Source organism: Bidens hawaiensis, unplaced genomic scaffold (genome assembly GCF_021521415.1).
Source record: "Bidens hawaiensis isolate Kalapana, Puna unplaced genomic scaffold, B.hawaiensis_p1.1 tig00031475_1, whole genome shotgun sequence".
Lineage (NCBI taxonomy): Eukaryota > Viridiplantae > Streptophyta > Magnoliopsida > Asterales > Asteraceae > Bidens > Bidens hawaiensis.
Genome location: NW_027495307.1, coordinates 196601 through 214400, shown reverse-complemented (window position 1 = coordinate 214400; position 17800 = coordinate 196601). Strand labels below are relative to the sequence as shown.

General features: G+C 35.2%; 1 protein-coding gene and 1 pseudogene across 1 annotated transcript; one reads left to right on the top strand and one right to left on the bottom strand.

The window, feature by feature from the left end:
* Positions 1 to 2978: 2978 nt before the first annotated feature.
* LOC143582162 (protein trichome birefringence-like 34) lies at positions 2979 to 5711 on the top strand. The gene is made up of 5 exons (XM_077064792.1): positions 2979 to 3316; positions 3773 to 3950; positions 4796 to 4995; positions 5087 to 5254; positions 5336 to 5711. Exons 1-5 carry the CDS (start codon positions 2982 to 2984, stop codon positions 5709 to 5711), a joined length of 1257 nt encoding a protein of 418 aa, XP_076920907.1. The 5' UTR covers positions 2979 to 2981.
* A 3017-nt stretch (positions 5712 to 8728) lies between these two features.
* LOC143582169 (abscisic acid receptor PYL4 pseudogene) lies at positions 8729 to 9844 on the bottom strand (annotated as a pseudogene).
* Between the last annotated feature and the right edge of the window lie 7956 nt (positions 9845 to 17800).

The following is a 17800-nucleotide window of genomic DNA, read 5'->3' as shown; positions in this document are numbered from 1 at the left end:
TTAAGACGTGTATGAGAAAATTAAAGATTTGTAGGAAAAATTTTAAGCTGTGTAGGAAGAAATTAAATATGCGTACGAAAAAATTGAAGATGTGTAGAAAGAAAAAAAAAGTGTACGAGGAATGTAGATGTGTAGGAAAAAAAATATGTTGTGCATAAGAAAATTAAAGATGTGTAGGGATAAAAATAAGATGTGTATGAGAAAATTAAATATGTGTAGGAAAAAATTGAAGCTGTGTAGGAAGAAATTAAATATGCGTAGAAAAAAATTGAAGATGTGTAGGAAGAAAAAAATAGTGTACGACAAATGTAGATGTGTAGGAAAAAATATGTTGTGCATGAGAAAATTAAAGATGTGTAGGGAAAAAATTAATATGTGTATGAGAAAATTAAAAATGTGTATGAAGAAATTAAAGATGCGTATGAATAAATTAAATATGCGTAGGAAACATAAGAAGATGTGTAGGACGAAAAACATACGTATGAAGATAATTGAAAATGAGTAGGAAAAAAATTAAGACGTGTATGAAAAATATTAAAGATATTTAGGAAACATTTGAAGGGGTGTAAGAAAAAATTATAGTTGTGTAGGATGAACTCAAGATATAAGCTAAAAAATTATAAAGATAAATTTATTGTTTTATGAATTTATTGATTTTTTAATTATTTTAGTTATTTTGATTATATTAATTAGAAAATGTAACTCATGTGGTTTAATTATATATATTAATTGGAGAGAGAATAAATTAATATTACTTTAATTTCCTTTTTATATAATTTTAATTATGTAAGATTGAAAATTAAATGGGTGGTCCAGATTGACTTCTCGCATTTCTCGTTGTAACTTAACTTCTCGCATGATAGATGGATTATGCGAGAAGTGTTCTTAGAGCGAGAAGTGCGAGAAGTAAATCGTAACCTTTAATTTTGGTGATCTATGGCATATAACTAACGTGACAATCTTGTAATTTGTAGTTTCCCCAATTAAATGTATTTTAATGCCAAAATGACATGTTGGTAAATTTCGTGTAGTATCATTTAATCGAACATATTTGTGTGTAGAAAGTCAACTATTACATTAAATCAATTTCTTTAATTTTCTCCTTAAAAGACCTATGGAGGTTACACTTTTCATATTCTTCCAATATTATACAACAATACGATTCTCTTGATCTCCCTTTCAAACATACATAATTGCGTACATACATACATAAGTATGTACGTACATAAGTACCTACGTTCCAACGAACCTACATACAAGTATACCTACATACATACATATCTACGTACATACATACATGCGTAGATGTGTATGCATCTATGTACATGCGTACCTACGTATACGTACGTACGTATGCACCTGCGTTCATGCGTACCTACGTACGGTACGTATGTACGTACATTCATAATTGTTACGTACGGTAAGTATGTACGTACATTCATAATTGCAACATACATACGAACCATGGTGAGCAGTTTTTTTATTTTATTATAAGCAAATAAAAACAAATTATAAGATTTAAAACCTCCTAGAGTTATTAGTTACCAAAAATAAGATTTGGATAGATTACAATCATGCCCTTATAAATAAATTAAAGATAAAAGAAAAAGAAAAAAATTGATTGGATGTAATGACTTCTCGTTCTATAAACACTTCTGAAAAGATCCAAATCCTATATATATATATATATATTAAGAATCATAAAACATATTTGTTTAAAAAAAATTAGTTTAAGTTGGGTTGTGAATGAAAGTGAAAATTTGGATTGGGTTAGGTTATGTATGTAGAAAAGAGAGAAAATAATTTTTATTTGATAAGTTGAGTTGATTAGGTTAGAATAAAGAGAGTCTAATCCAACATCTTGTATCAAAGCCCAGGTGAAGTGTTGAGTTATTCCAGTGTCAAAAACTCAGCCATGTCGCCTAATCCTATTTCAATCTTTATTGGGAAGAATATGAGTTTTATAACACTCCTCGGGCCGTTTCTGAGAACCTCTTAAAAATTTGAGGTCTGGGACGAGTAAAAAAACAGGCCCCTAAAATCGCGTTCTCAACTATGTAATAGATAATTTAACAATTTTATCAATAAGGTTATCTTTCAAAAGCCAAAACAAACAAATAATAATAAACATGCTACTAAAATGACTTGTACAAAACACAAATAAAAGTTCTTTTCTATAAAAAAAATAATATTAATTGTGGAAATTGAACCCATAACCTTTGTTACAATAGTATATATAGAACACTTTCCATTCAACAAAAGAATCATTTTGTGGACTTTTGTGTTAAAATAAAATTATATATAAAATATAAATTTTATTTTTTAACAATTATGGGCATCTCGGGATAGTGGGCCCGGGTCCGTCGCTTTCCTCGCCCTCCCTTTGGGCCGGGCTGCTCCTCATGTTGCAGAATCCATGGGAGTCGGTTTTTATTAGGTATAGAGATGCTGCTTCCAGTGAGAGCCTCGGCTAGATAGTAGTTTTGCATTAAGTCTTGGGCATAAGCCACATAACACTCAGCTATCAGGACCCCGCCGATTGGTGCACGTACCCTTTTCTTTCGGCTATCAACGCCACCACGTGATGCCAGATTAACCTTCCGCCACTTTTAACGACATTAAGTTAGTAAAATAACGTTAAAATTAGTACAATTTCACTTTTGTCTCCCAAAAACCCACACATATATAGATTATATGCATGCACCGCAAGCAGGAAGCAAATGCGTAATTTTAAAGTAGAGTTAAAAACACGTGAGTTTCGGTTGTTGAAGAAAAAATAATTAAATGGGGATCATTAAACTAAATGTGGTTTGAACTCATGCATCGACTTATTTAGCCTCGTAATTTTACTAATTTAATGTACAACATTATTGAACAATAAATGCAGTTAATGTACTCGCCTTCTTGGCTCTTATAGGTGTACTTCTTTTTTTTCTTTTTTTTTCTTTCTTTGAACTGCGAGTGACATGCAATTGCAAACCATGATCCATTGTAGCTTACTCATCTTCTTCCTTGGAGGCTTAGCAACTATGAGTTTTTATCGAAACGATAATAAACTAGACGTTGCAAGTCACGACATTACACTTACTCTTACAAATGCAACTACAAATACACGAGTTTCTGCGCCACCGCCCTTAACAGGCGCCTGCGATTTGTTCTCCGGCATATGGGTTCATGATAACAAGAGTCATTACCCTTTGTATAAAGAAAACGAGTGCCCTTTTCTCGAAGACACTTTTGCTTGCCAAACTTACGGCAGAAAGGATTCCAAGTATCTTCAATGGAGGTGGCAACCCCACGGCTGCAATTTCCCGAGGTCTCTCTCTCTCTCTCTCTGTGATCTGGTGTAAATTTTGAATGATAATGGTTTAGATGTATAACCAAATAACTAGTTTATGGGTGTTTGTGATTGCGTATCCGGCCTATTTAATTAGTACATTTGTTTAAAAAACTTGTGGCTCGAGTCTTGTTTTAGAAAAGCTTGCCCGAGGTTGTTTGTTTGTAAGCTAGCTAAGCCCGAGCCAAGGTAAGCTTGCTTGTTGGCTCGTTCATTTGGCTAGTTTAAATTAATTAAGAGCCTAAATTTTAATAAATATCTAAAGTAGTCTAACGGCCTATCTTGGCTTGTTTACATCCTAGGTGTTTCATATTTCAAACAACTTGTTATACAAACGATAAACTCTATTTATAGTTTTGCTAAACAATATCCAACAACCACTAAATGTTGTATGTTATTACTATCTTTGATTATCTTATGTTTGTGTTAGTGTAGGTTTAATGGGAAAGCAGTTCTAGAGAGATTAAGGGGTAAAAGACTATTGTTCGTGGGTGATTCGTTAAACAGAAATCAATGGAACTCGATGATTTGCATGCTCCATTCATCTATCCCAGGTGTCAAGAGGGATGATGGAGGTCTCATAAGTGGTCGCTTGCACACTTTCAGGGCCACCGTAAGTTCACACTACTGAATATATACCATTTTCAACTGTTTTGCGACCGGTTTTAGAAGTCACGTACCTTGGTAGCAAATAACTACTACGGTTTTGCGACTGAAATATTGTTGCGAGTGATTTTGCGACAGGGTATTCCGTTGCTAAATTACCCACCAAACTTCTGACTGAAACTTTTGTGACTAAACTCTTAGCAACCGCTGATTTAGTGTCCCATGTTGCGACAGGATAGTTAGCGGCATATTTGTGACCACTCATTTAACGACATATTTTGAAACAACTCGTGTAGCGACTAATTTTCCAAAGCGGTCACGGAGAATCATTAACAATTTTGGGCTGAAGACGAGAAAAAATTTAGGTCTTAAGTAAAAGGGTTTTTATTGTTTTAAATAATTAAATTTTTTAATAGGCTTTACTGGGTTATGGTTTGTGCTGTTAAATTTTTTTAACTGACCTTAAATTAAATGAATTGGATAATTGGATTTAAACATAATGAATACCTATTTTTTTCATATATATATATATGCAAATTAAAAAAATTCGGGGCTCTTGGGTGATCGGGCCAGGGATTGTCGCCTTCTCATTTTTCAAATCCAAAACTCACAAAACTAGCGACCAAATTTTACGGTCATTGTTTTAGCCGAAATTAGCAACAGGATGTCGAGAATGCCTTATTTGCGACTGATTTTTGTTTCGGTCACTAGTTTTGTGAATTTTGGATTTGGTCACTAATCTGGTCACTAATGTTGTGGTCCTTTTTTGCCTGTCACAAATTTAAACGTATTTGCTCATTTTCTTAGAAGTGAAATAATGCAAGTAACTTTGAGTTAAAATTATCAACACAGGACTACAACATCTCAATTGATTTCTGGTGGGCTCCGATGCTGGTCGAATCGAATGGCGATAGTCCAACTAACCATAGCCATGATTATAGAATTGTTGGAATCAAAGCCATTGACAAACATGCCAGACATTGGGTTAATTCAGATGTACTCGTCTTTAATTCCTATCATTGGTGGAGTTCAGTACCAGTAGTGAAGCTCATGTAAGTTCAAAATAAGAAAGTCTTACATTTTTGTTTCAATAGTTTATCAAAGCAACAAGTTAATTAGGCTTTTTATTGGTTAATTTACTAGAAAGAGTGATGAATCTTTGTTGGATGGCCCTAGTCAAGAGTATGAAGAAGTTGATAGTCTTCGCGCCTACAAAATGGGACTCGAAACTTGGTCTGATTGGGTGCGTACCCATATCGATCCTTCCAAAACCAAGTTGTTTTTCATGGGTGCTACAGCAACTCATTCGAGGTAAGAAACAACTACAACTACAACATTCGTCGCTATAGGATCAACGTGTCAGATGAGATTTCATGTAATGTGATTTTATAGGGCTAAAGAATGGGGCGGCATGCGTAAAAGAAACTGTTATGGAGAGACGGAACCAGTCATGGATGCTGAATTTTGGGAAAGGAGAATGGACCCGAAAAGGCTAAGTATATTGGAATCATCATTGAGCAAATTAAAATCCGCGGGGGTGAATGTACAAATTATAAACATAACACAACTAACACAATGTCGAAAAGATGCACACACTACTATTTACAGGAAAATTTGGCGTCCCTTAACTGACCAGCAAAAAAAGAACCCGCAACTTGCTTCAGATTGTTCACATTGGTGTCTTCCTGGCGTTCCTGATATTTGGAATGAACTTCTTTTGGCTCACATTTTTCAAAACGAATTTCAGCCGCTAGTACATTTTTCGTAGCAAAACTTCGTAGTTAATAAATGTTTGCGTAGTATTGGATTGTATGTATTTCTCAGAAAATTATTTTACGTACATTGTAACCCGGTTAATTCATGAATAAGTTGTGGGCTTGTTTATTTTATTTCATTTATTGTTTTCATTAGGTGTGGGTCATATGCCATAAAACTAGTAGTTTGGGTTGTTTGGATGGTTTCGATAACGGTAATCTGTTAACCGCGAAATCTGTTATAACCACTTTTGAATCGATGTGCATCCAAACATCACGTTTGTTCGTTTTGTTTAATTAGGGCCGTTGGAACAGTTTGTAATCGAACAGGTTATGACAACCAAGAAAAACGTGTCATAGGAAATTTTACAAAGTTGAAACTAGACCATCTCTTCCACTCCAAGCTTGGATAATTTACTAGGTTTAAACCATAAGTAAGAATGCATATATGTATGTCTTCCACCAATTATGTTATTGATATCGATTTAATATTGATGTCTATTTATTAATAAACACTATTCCTTAACTTCCACAATGGCCAACATGTAATGGCCATAATTGCTTGTATTACATGGCACTTCTCCTTGGACAGTAGATACTTTTGTCTAGTGGCAGATCTGCACCTTTGTTGTAGGTGTCAGCCAGCTGTGACTCCTATGTATGTTAAAACTGTGACTCCTATAAAATTTTGGTACCGACCTTCTTTCGACAACTGTGAATTTTTTTTCCAGCCATTGCTTTTTGCGGTTTTGCGGCATTTCCATCAACTCTTTGGGCCCAACCAGTGACGTTTTGGTATGAATTCTATCCAATAATGCTCTCCATGTAACACAAAATTAATTTAACCGCTTTTAACCAAAACAAATTGGACTAAACGTGATTATATGCGCCATTACCGAGCTCCCATTTAACCTTTTTTTACTATGTAAAAATCTAGCGTTTAATAGAAAATCATAAATAATCACTATATTCAAGTAAATTAATTGAAGCTGTGAGTCTATTTAAAATTATTAAAAAGGCTTTTAATATGATTTGTTTCAAGTCTAACTCATTTCTTCAATAAGTTCGAGTTACAAAGCATTCGAATCCCGAGGTCTGGATTTAGTTGGCACTACACAAACCCAATCCATAATCCCTTATTGCGGTTTGGAGTCTAGTCCAGGAAGCCACGGTTTGTGGCTGCCGACTAGGATGAGCTCGGTACTGTACCGGTACCGACCGGTCGGTACCGAAAATACCGATCCCGAAAATCGTCAAATCTTGGTACAAGTACCGGTACCGAAATATTCAGTTCGGAACCGGTACGGTACCGGTACAAGTATTTTAGGTAAAATTCGGGAAATACCGGTACCGTATCATACCGGTACCGGTCCCGAAAACTCAAAACCTTGGTACCGATTCGGTACCGACGGTACCAAATTGGTACCGGTACCGGTACCAATCGGCACCGTACCGATTTTTGCTCATCCCTACTGCAGACTACAAGACGGACGGCGTGGATGGATTCCCTCTGTCACTCTCTCACGTCGCATATATGCATACATATTATATATAACACTTTAATAATTTTTTAATGGGTTTGTGGAGGTTTAGTGTTGTGAAAGAAAGTAAGAATTCTTAAAAAAATTTGGAATCTGATGTTGCAGCTTATGAAGATTCAGCGTTGCTTAAAAGTAAACCAAGTTTTGCCTACTTGCTATCATGTAACTTCGCTTTCACTCTAGGAAGTATATATCTAATACAATTTGGTTCAAAATGTTTAATTCCATTGCTCCATATTACATTCATCAGTCAAAGATTCCCAACATTATCTTTCATTGCAAGTTGGGTGCAAGTTGCAAGTTTCTTTTTATTATTCATGTGATGAATACAGAATGAAAGCGAAAGCAAAGGAAAAGAAAATTACAAAGTAGATATTTCATATTTGCAATTGGTATTATAGAAATTGAGTAAGGCAGATTTGGTTGTTAATTGGTATGATCGTAAAACCCAACTTGGAAAATAAAATTAGGGGTTTCCGAATCACGTATTGATTGGTCCAATCGACTTTTGAAGGTCATCAAAAGCCACGCAAGTTATAACTTATGTGTATTTATGTAAAATAAGATGGTTATTTTTAATCAATTTAGTTTTACTATTCAAAAGGGCTATCGACACAACTTTTTGCATGCTTGCCTTATGTATCTATAAAAACACTATCTTTTAATGATGTTACAATTTGCCATTTCTTTGCGACATCTTTGCCTATATTTTGAGCTTAATTAGTAAATTCATATTATTTATTTTTAAATAACTATATGCTAGCTTTCACATAAACAATCCTGCATGGTAACTCATTACATACTTGATTCTACTGGTAAACTGTAAAAATGTGTATGCTTAATTTGTGATATTATCGATCGGTACTTATAAATATATAGAAGAAAATTCATCCAATATAGTAAACCAAATTCTTAAGTTTATGTTAAAATAGGTCGGTTTTTCTTTGAAAAAAACACTTGGTTTAAGTTTTAATCTTGTAATAGATGTATCAATTTAAGAATTTTATACTTAAAGCGGTGAAGTGAAATATGTATGAATCTTAGTTACTGTTTAATTAGTAATTATTTTTGAAAGTTTAAATATATTTTTTTAAAATTTAAATATAGTACTAAAGAAAACTGTCACAGTTAACTTTAAAATGCATAGATCAATATTGAACTCAATGGTGGATTTTGCGAATCACTAATTATCACTATACAAAACTTATAATAATGAATAATCCCATTTTTTTCATTCAAAAACAAAGAAAAAAAAAAGAAAAAGAAAAACTAGGTGCAAATATTGCAATCTACAATTACAAGATCTAGCACATTTTCTCATATTCTGCAATAAAACCTACAAAAAAGTGACATATATCATATAGATGGATTCACAAAACTTTTGATGATGAAATTCACACCAACAAAACAAATATAAGAAGGTTTCCAACTTTTCATTAATCGAAAAACTGCGATATGTACTTGTTTCCAATTAATCATTAGTTCATTGATCATCGTAGTTTATTTTCAGATATCTGAGCCAACGACTGCAAGTTACATTTCACAATCGTGTCGACAAAAACACACGCTTCTTCCTTCGTATTCCCCGGTGGTACATCAACAACATAAGACTCAACAACCACTATCCCATTTCCGGTCGGTGTAGCATGAAGTGTAGTAACCGAACGATAATTAGCAAGCCTATGATCACCATCTACAACACTAAAACTTATAACATGTTGTTCAGCGTCTAATATCTCGAGCCGTTCGGTAGACCTAGCAGCAGGTAGACCGGATATGACATGCACTTCCCTTAGGGTTCCAACTTCTCCATTTCCAAAAATGACTTGGCAGGATTTTACAAAATGTTTGTAGGCTTGTGGGTTGTCGAAGCGGCGAACGATGGACCATACGTCGGATATTAGCGCGTTGGTGTGTTGGATAACCGCGGAGCAGCATTGGTTTGGGTTAACCCGATGGATGTGGTGTCGTGCCACGGTGTCGGGTATCGGTGTAGCAGTTGTTGGTTGTGGAATAACATTATTGTTACATCCGCTAGAGGTTGTGTTGATTTTGTCTAGGAAGAAGGATGGTTGGTTTTGTGGATTGGAAAGCATTGTGACAAAACTTGTGTTTAAGTTGTTTTGTGGAATCTTGGTTCTTGTTTGTTGATGTTAAGGTTTTATATATGGTTATAGGGGTCATGTGTAATTGGTGGCTTTTGAATTTGATTTCGTGTGGAATTACACTTTTGACCTTGTCAAATTGGCCTATTGCTTTCACTATTTAGCAACTTGCATTTAGTTTGTTTGTATATTCTTTAACAAATAGGATGGTTGCATTTGATCCTTGAAGTTTGTACGTATTAGCATAAAGATGGTAACGTGTTTTTAAAGTTATATCCAGAACAGATCAAGAAAGGTCGATGTTGGAAAAAGGGTCTGTGCTAGCTGATATATAGAATAATAAAAACCTTGCAATGGAACAATTAGAAAATGTGTGTAATATTAACTCCTACTATGGTAAAGATGATTATGAGAAATCTTATCTACGTATCAATTAAATACTTCCATTACTAGCTAGATCCGAGTAATTACTTAATGGGAATGGAAGTTTTAGTACCTCTAAGTTTTTTCTGAGCAATGGCTGCAAGTTAGGCCGTCTTAACTTTGCCACAGAGAAGAATACTTGTCTAAGAAAATAATCTAAAGAAAGTACGTACTTGATTATTTTGGGATAGTACATACCATGAATTCTGTGTCACCAGTCACCACTTGTATATAGTAGATAGTATACCTTCATTGTAAAAGGGTAGTGTGCCCCAACATGGGGGTAATGTATACTTCACGTTACTTGTCACATATCTTGTGTAAACCTAGCTAACATAATCATGACATGGTGGGTAAGGATATCGTGGGCTAAATCGACCCAAAGATGTCATGTCGCCGATACTAATATATTGCATCTAACAGTAAAAACTTTTATGAAACCGGCATTGACCTTAAACTCGAATCTTGAGAGGGTAAAGAAATCTTAGAAAATGGTACTTGGAAGTGAATGACAATAAGTGTTAATGCAAGGGGTCGAAGTGAAAGTGTTGCAAACAAGTGGACCATTTAGGTTTTTATAAAAAAGAAAACGTAATCACACATTCACACCAACCTTTGTATAAAAAAAATATATCAAGTTGAGCAAGTTGCATTACATTTTATAATAATATCAATGGGAAAGTGGGGCACAAAACGACCAGTTCCAGACGATTCGTCATGTTCTCGAATCATCCCCTTGCTTGCCTAACTATTTTTCTTGTTATAATAATCGAAATCAAACTCAATAATGTACCGTTACTTACTTTAGGATACCATTTTGATGCGGAAAGTTCAATATGTAGTTTTTCTATAGAATAAGTTGAAAGTAGTTAAGATTATTGAGGTTGTTCATTATGAAGTAGCTTTAAAGCCCCTTCACGTCATTATCACATAAGAAATGGGATTTCGAAGCCCTTCTTTATAACGTCCCGTTATAGTTTAAAGCTTCTTTACCGTCCCAATATATATATATATATATATATACATATATGTATATGAGAGAGAGAGAGAGAGTGAAAAGCATGGGGACCCACCAAACACAAAACCAAGACCGCAGTCTTCATGAGCCCCGCGCCCCTTCTACGCCGCCCCTCTATAGTGTTCACTCCCAAAACCACCCCTTCAACCCCCCACCCTTTAAGCGCCCCATAACGAAGGGTCTGAATATTATTCATATTAAGTTTTAGAATAATAACTTCTAAATTCTATTTTTGATAATGTATAATGATTTTAGGCAAACAGTCATCAAATTAAATGATACGTAACGATTTTCAAATCGGAGTAATATATGATAATTATTAGTTGTATAATAGGGTAAAGTTAAAATACAAGGACAACAAAAATGAGAAGGGTAAAAAGAAATCTAATCCATTGATTTTAGATTTAAATTGTGGAGATTAATTTAAGAAAATAAATTGATGAGAAAGCCATACAGGTAATAACCCGTTTTTGTTGACTTTCTCTTTTTACATGCAAGGCACATGTCAATTCCCCCATCATTTTAAAATCTCAATAACTTTTTCATGCAATATATTTTTTTAAAAACATTTCACCATAATAATAAACGTTTTTTATCTTTAATATGAGTATCATTTTGTTATATAAAAATAAAAATAAAAATTAGTGGGTCTTTGATGTGAGAAAATTCCCAAAATAGTCTTATTTTAAAAATAGATTCCAGTTTTGTCTCCCAAACTTAATAATTCCAAAAATGGTCATCTCTAACTCATCTTTGACCATGTGTTAGGAAATCAAACACGTCTTTAACGACAAGTTAGCATAACACATCGTCAAAGACGCGTTATATCGATTTCTTAACACATGGTCAAAGATAAGTTAGGCCTCCAAACACGTAGTCAAAGATATGTTAGCATCAAACACATAGTCAAAGATATGTTAGCTTTTTGTTTGTTTTTTAATATTATATTTTTATAACTAGTTTTACTTATATTTGTTTTTCTTTTATAACTTTTAATATATAAAATTTTATATTATTTCGAATATACCGACGAGAAATGTTTACTTTTGTCTACGGGCCGACATAAATTTTATTTAAAACCAAGCGGGGTCAAATTTTATTGAACATTTCGATATTGATTTGGCATGGCTCGAGTTTGAGTAAGTTTATGTCGGTCAGTAGGTAAAAGTAAACATGTCTCGGACTCTCGTCGGTATATTCGAAATAATATAAACTTTATATATTAAAAGTTATAAAAGAAAAACAAATATAAGTAAAACTAGTTATAAAAATATAATATTAAAAAAACTAACATATCTTTGACTATGAGTTTTATGCTAACATATCTTTGACTATGTGTTTGGAGGCCTAACTCATCTTTAACATTGTGTTAAAAAATCTAACACGTCTTTGACGACATGTTAGCGTCTTTAACCATGTGTTAGGAAATCTAACACGTCGTTATGCTAACATGTTGTCAAAGACGTGCTAGATTTCCCAACACATGGTCAAAGATGAGTTAGAGAGAGCCATTTTTAGAATTATTAAGTTTGAGGGACAAAACTAGAATCTATTTCCAAAATATGGCTATTTCTGGAATTTTCCATTTTTATGTTGTGTTATTGGTTGTTTATGATGATTTTTAATTGGGTTTTTCTATGCATTGTGTTATCAATTGATACTCATATTAAAAATAACAATTAAAACAAAGATTACGTCATTTTTGTCTTTTTTTATTTGTCATTGTGTCTTTGTGCTCATCATTTGTCTTTCTGCTTATCATTGTGTTTTAGTCATTATGTATTACGTTAATGTCATTGCGTAATATGTAGTTTCCTTTGTGTTTTACGTTTTAGGTCTGATGCGCGATATCTCCTTATTTAAATAGAAGATTTTTAATATCTTTTATAATTTGTTTAAAATTCAAGTTTCATAATATTTATCTTTCTTGTTTAGTAAGATAATCTTTAGTATAAATTAGATGCTAGGGCTTATTGTTTAGTTAGTTTTTGGTTGAATATTAAATTGAAGAACATTGTTCTTGGAACCTTTGGTTCGAAATTATCGTCTTTGTTAATCATGAGTCTCTCGAGCCATTGATCGCTTCCAAAACTGCATCATTTTTTAATATCTTTTATAATTTGTTTAAAATTCAAGTTTCCTAATATTTATCTTTCTTGTTTAGTAAGATAGTCTTTAGTATAAATTAAATGCTAGGGTTTATTGTTTAGTTAGTTTTTGGTTGAATGTTAAATTGAAGAACATTGTTCTTGGAACCTATGGTTCAGTTATCGGTCTTTGATTAACTAAAGTGTAATGAGCCATTTGAATGCTTTCGTTCTGGCATCATTTAGTATCAAAGCTTTTGGTTCTCAAATGGCTCGAGTGAGGGTGAATACTATCTTGCTCGTAGATTCGCCGCTAGAGGCAACGGCAGAAGTATGTTTGATTCCCGTGCCTACGATAGAGATTGGTATTCTACTATCAGAGTCGCCGCGAGAGGCAGCAGTGGAATCCATCCCGACCCGCGGGATCTTAAGATTGAACGACTCCGACAACGAGTCCGCAATCTTGAGGAGATCAAATGACTTCGACAACGAGTCTGTGACCTTGAGGAGATCAAACGGCTCCAAAAATGAGTCTGCGGTCTCAAGTTACAACGGGAGACGCGCAAGGCGGAAACCGAGTCGAGCACCGTCATCTGGGACGAAAGTGGCGATGGAGAGCAGCATCCGTTTGGCGGTCACCAACCTCGGTTCTATGAACCCATCTATCAAGACTGTTTTTCGGAAGATGAACCTAGTTTCGATGGAGACAGGTTTGATTTCGATGAAGGTGAGTATTTATTTGTGCAACAGGCTTTTAGCGGAGTTCTTGGTGGTAATGAAAATGGAAGTGCTGCCGTGGCAACGGTGGGCATGGGTGGTGAAAATGGCAGTGATGGTTGGCTACTGGTGGCATTGAGGCCAACGCTGGTGTGGAAATGTTAGGGAAATATTATGGAAGGAGTGAATGCTGCACAAGATATGGAATGTTTGAATTTTAAAAAATCTATTAGTGCCGATTATGAAGGGGTTGTTGACTCAATCAAGAATATGCAAGGTCAAATTAAGAAAATTACAGCGGTGAGGCCACTTAATATTACACAAAATCAGGAGGAACCAATCACAGTGGGTGATGGCCATTCAAATGAGATGCATGCAAAATCTCACGTGGGTTTAACATATGATGGGCCAATTTCTACATCTAGCAATTCAAAATTAATCAATGGTCCTTTGGTACATAGTCTATCAAAGTTTAACCACGGTTCAATTGGTCAGGATCCAATGATTAGAAAAAACAACGGAAATAGATCGTTTGAAGTATATATAGCGATTGCAAAAGCAAATGGGGAGCCACTTAAATTAAATGTAAACAAATCTACTAACTACCAAATGGGGAGCCACTTAAATTAAATGTAAACAAATCACTAACTACCGTTCCTTTCGATCCAGATGGCTTTGGTCTAGGGCTAAAACTCGAGGACGAGTTTTTTTCGAAGACGGGGAGAATGATGTGGGATATCTCCTTATTTAAATATAAGATTTTTAATATCTTTTATAATTTGTTTAAAATTCAAGTTTCTTAATATTTATCTTTTTTGTTTAGTAAGATAGTCTTTAGTATAAATAAGATGCTAGGGTTTATTGTTTAGTTAGTTTTTGGTTGAATATTAAACTGAAAAACATTGTTCTTGGAACCTATGGCTCAGTTATCGGTCTTTGATTAACTAAAGTGCCATGAGCCATTTGAATGCTTCCGTTCTGTCATCAAGGTCATTGTGTCATATGTATTCACCATTGTGTTTTACGTTTCATGTCATTGTGTTATATGTATTTATCATTGTGTTTTACGTTTCATGTAATTGTGTAATATATATTTATCATTGTGTTTTATGTATTAGATAATTTGTTATTATTTTAATATTATATTTACGCATTATTATTAGATAACCGTATTATTAGCATTTAAAAAAACACAATGATGATTTGAAAGACACAATGACAAACAGAAAGACACAATGACAAAAAAACACAATAACAAACAGAAAGACACAATGACGAAAAGACACAATAACGAAAAGACAAAATGACGAAAAGACACAAAGACACAATGACGTAATTTTTTTAATTTTGATATAACAAAGTCATACTCATATTAAAGATAAAAAAACGTTTGTTATTATGGTGAAATTTTATTAAAAAAAATAATGTTGCATGAAAAAGTTATGTATGTTTTAAAATGATGATGGAATTGACATGTGACTTGCATGTGGAGAGAGAAAATATGTATTATTACTTTTATACCTTTTATCTTTGTTCCCTACTTGACACATGTCAATCAACTATGATTTCTCACACTTCTCATTTTTGTTGGTGTTTGTAAAATAACTTAACCCTAGGTTGATATCACATTACATATTTCAATATTTTATTTACATAAATGAAATAAAAACAATACTTTAATGTGCTTAAATTTTTAAACAATACGATATGGGATTTTTTTTCCATCCATTTATTTTTTGTATTATAGAAATTGAGTAACAGAGACTTGTGTAACGGGTATATATATGATCACAAAACCCAACATGGAAGGCCAAAATTAAATAATTTAGAGGTTTTCGAATCACGACGTACTTTTGAATGCTATCAAAAGCCACGATTTATAATTAATTTGTACGTATTTACTTAAAATTAGAGGGTTATAATTTTGTTATAATTTGCCATTTGTGTGCAACATCTTAATTTGCCTAGAATTAGTGTAGTCATATTTCCCCCATTTAATAACTTATATTTGATTTTGTTATATCAAATCCAGAAATAATCTATTTACTCTAATAAAAGGATAACACTTTTGCCACTTGTCAATCTTATAGCTCTCATCACATTTTTTTAACAAATTTTAATATATGATCCTTATCTTTTAAGTCATTTTAATACATAAATTCAATATTTTTATTAAATATAGATCATAACCGTTTCATTTACTACCATTGAAGAGGTATGTACCCGCCTTAACACCGAGCAAGGCGGGTCAACCCACAAGATATAGACAAGAGGCTTGAAATCAAGACATTATGAAGGCACAAAGCCAAAACCTATGCGCATGGCGCATATCACATATGCTCATGCATCACATGCTCAGGCATCATATGCCCAGGCACCACACATGCTCAGGCATCATATGCCCAGGCACCACACATGCTCAGGCATCATATGCCCAGGCATCACATATGCTCACGCATCACATATGCTCACGCATATCACATATGCGCGTGGCGCATCAGCGCGCGACGCATATCACATGCTCGTGCATATCACATCTGCGCATGAAACATCTGCGCGTGAGAATAAAGAGAAGACCTCGCGCATCCTCAGGATTGGCGCATATCACACATGCACATAATCAACCTCGTCCTTATCCAAATCAGGATTAGGGCAACCTTGATTGTGCACGTCAGACAACCTTCCAGAAGGTATCTTTTTAAGGAATAAGAATATGCTGATGTCGACAGCTGCCAATGAAAGGTGGACAACTCAGCATAACCCATGTGCTACCACGTGATTATAACCAATGAGAAAGCACCAGGTGTCCCAGAGGACACGTGGCGCAGAGCAATTGGAGGAGGCCAACAAGGCTGAGCCCAATCAGTGGAAACCCTAGCACTATAAATACAGCATCAAACTCCACAAGGAGAGACATTCAATCATATTCAATTACATTCAATCACAGACAGTTACAGTCAGTAACACACACAGTCACATCCAATTACAGAGTATTCAGCTATTAAGCAATACTCTCCAGATTTCCTTACTCGAATATTATTATCTTCTCTCACAAATACTTATTCTCACACCGTAGGGTTACCCCAAAGAGGACCCCTCTGTCCCTTTCTGAGGGGTAAGTTGACGGTGCTGTTCATTTTGTAGGTGGAAGAGCCCAGATCCAAGAAAACCATCGGTGAAGAAGTATAATCACACCCGAGGAAAGTAGATCGTCTACCAGTGAGTCGATCCACGCTTCTTCATTGGCGCCATCCACTGTTACAACGGCAATCAGATCTCATCAGATCTATATATAAAAACAAATTTTCACCATGGTTTCTGGTGCTCGTAACGTCGATCAAGTTCTGGAGGATATTGAACGTGAGGATGTTAATGAGGGACAGCAGTTTCTGAGGGGGCCGCGTGATTCTACGCGCACCACCAGTAACCGTCCCTTCATCACAACTCCTCACGGCCAGACTGAAACTCCTCCAGACGATCTCACGTTACAAAATCTTGCCGGCGCGAAAAAAAAAGGACCAATGGGTCCAGAAGATGAAACAAATGATCCTAAAGAATGGCTCATAAACGAGCAGCGGCGTCTAATGGACAAGTACAATGAGATGGTCAAACAGAAAAACTTAGCCGACTTAACACAAAGGCAAGCGTTTGATAAGCAAACTGTTCATGGAACAAAAAGGGCGCGCGCGCCGGAAGAAGGACATTCTGTTCACACTGCACACACTGAGTTCAGTGATGAAGAAGTGCACAGCATGAGGAAGACGCGAGATACTCATGCAGGAGGCTCACAGCTCCGCGCGCACGTGAACATGGCGCCTGGAGCCAGAGCCGATCTGGATCTGCAAATACCGTACAACCCACCAGTTAGAGGGCAAGTGGACGTAACCACACCGTACAGACCAGCCATCTTGGTGAAACATTCAAAGTTCACTGAGCGCATCGCGAAGGCTCCCATCCAGCACAAAACCAAGATGCCAAGTGGTTTGGGCAAATATGACGGCACAACAGATCCAGACGATTTCTTGCAAGGTTTTTACAACACGGGAAACCTAGAGAGCTGGACGATGCCAACATGGTGTCACATGTTTGCTCGCTGCCTCACGGGCGCGGCGCGTGTCTGGTTCGAGAGCTTGCCGACTGGGCAAATTGATGGGTTCGAGGAACTATTGGAAAAGTTCCAAGCCCACTTCGTACAGCAGCGCAGACACACGC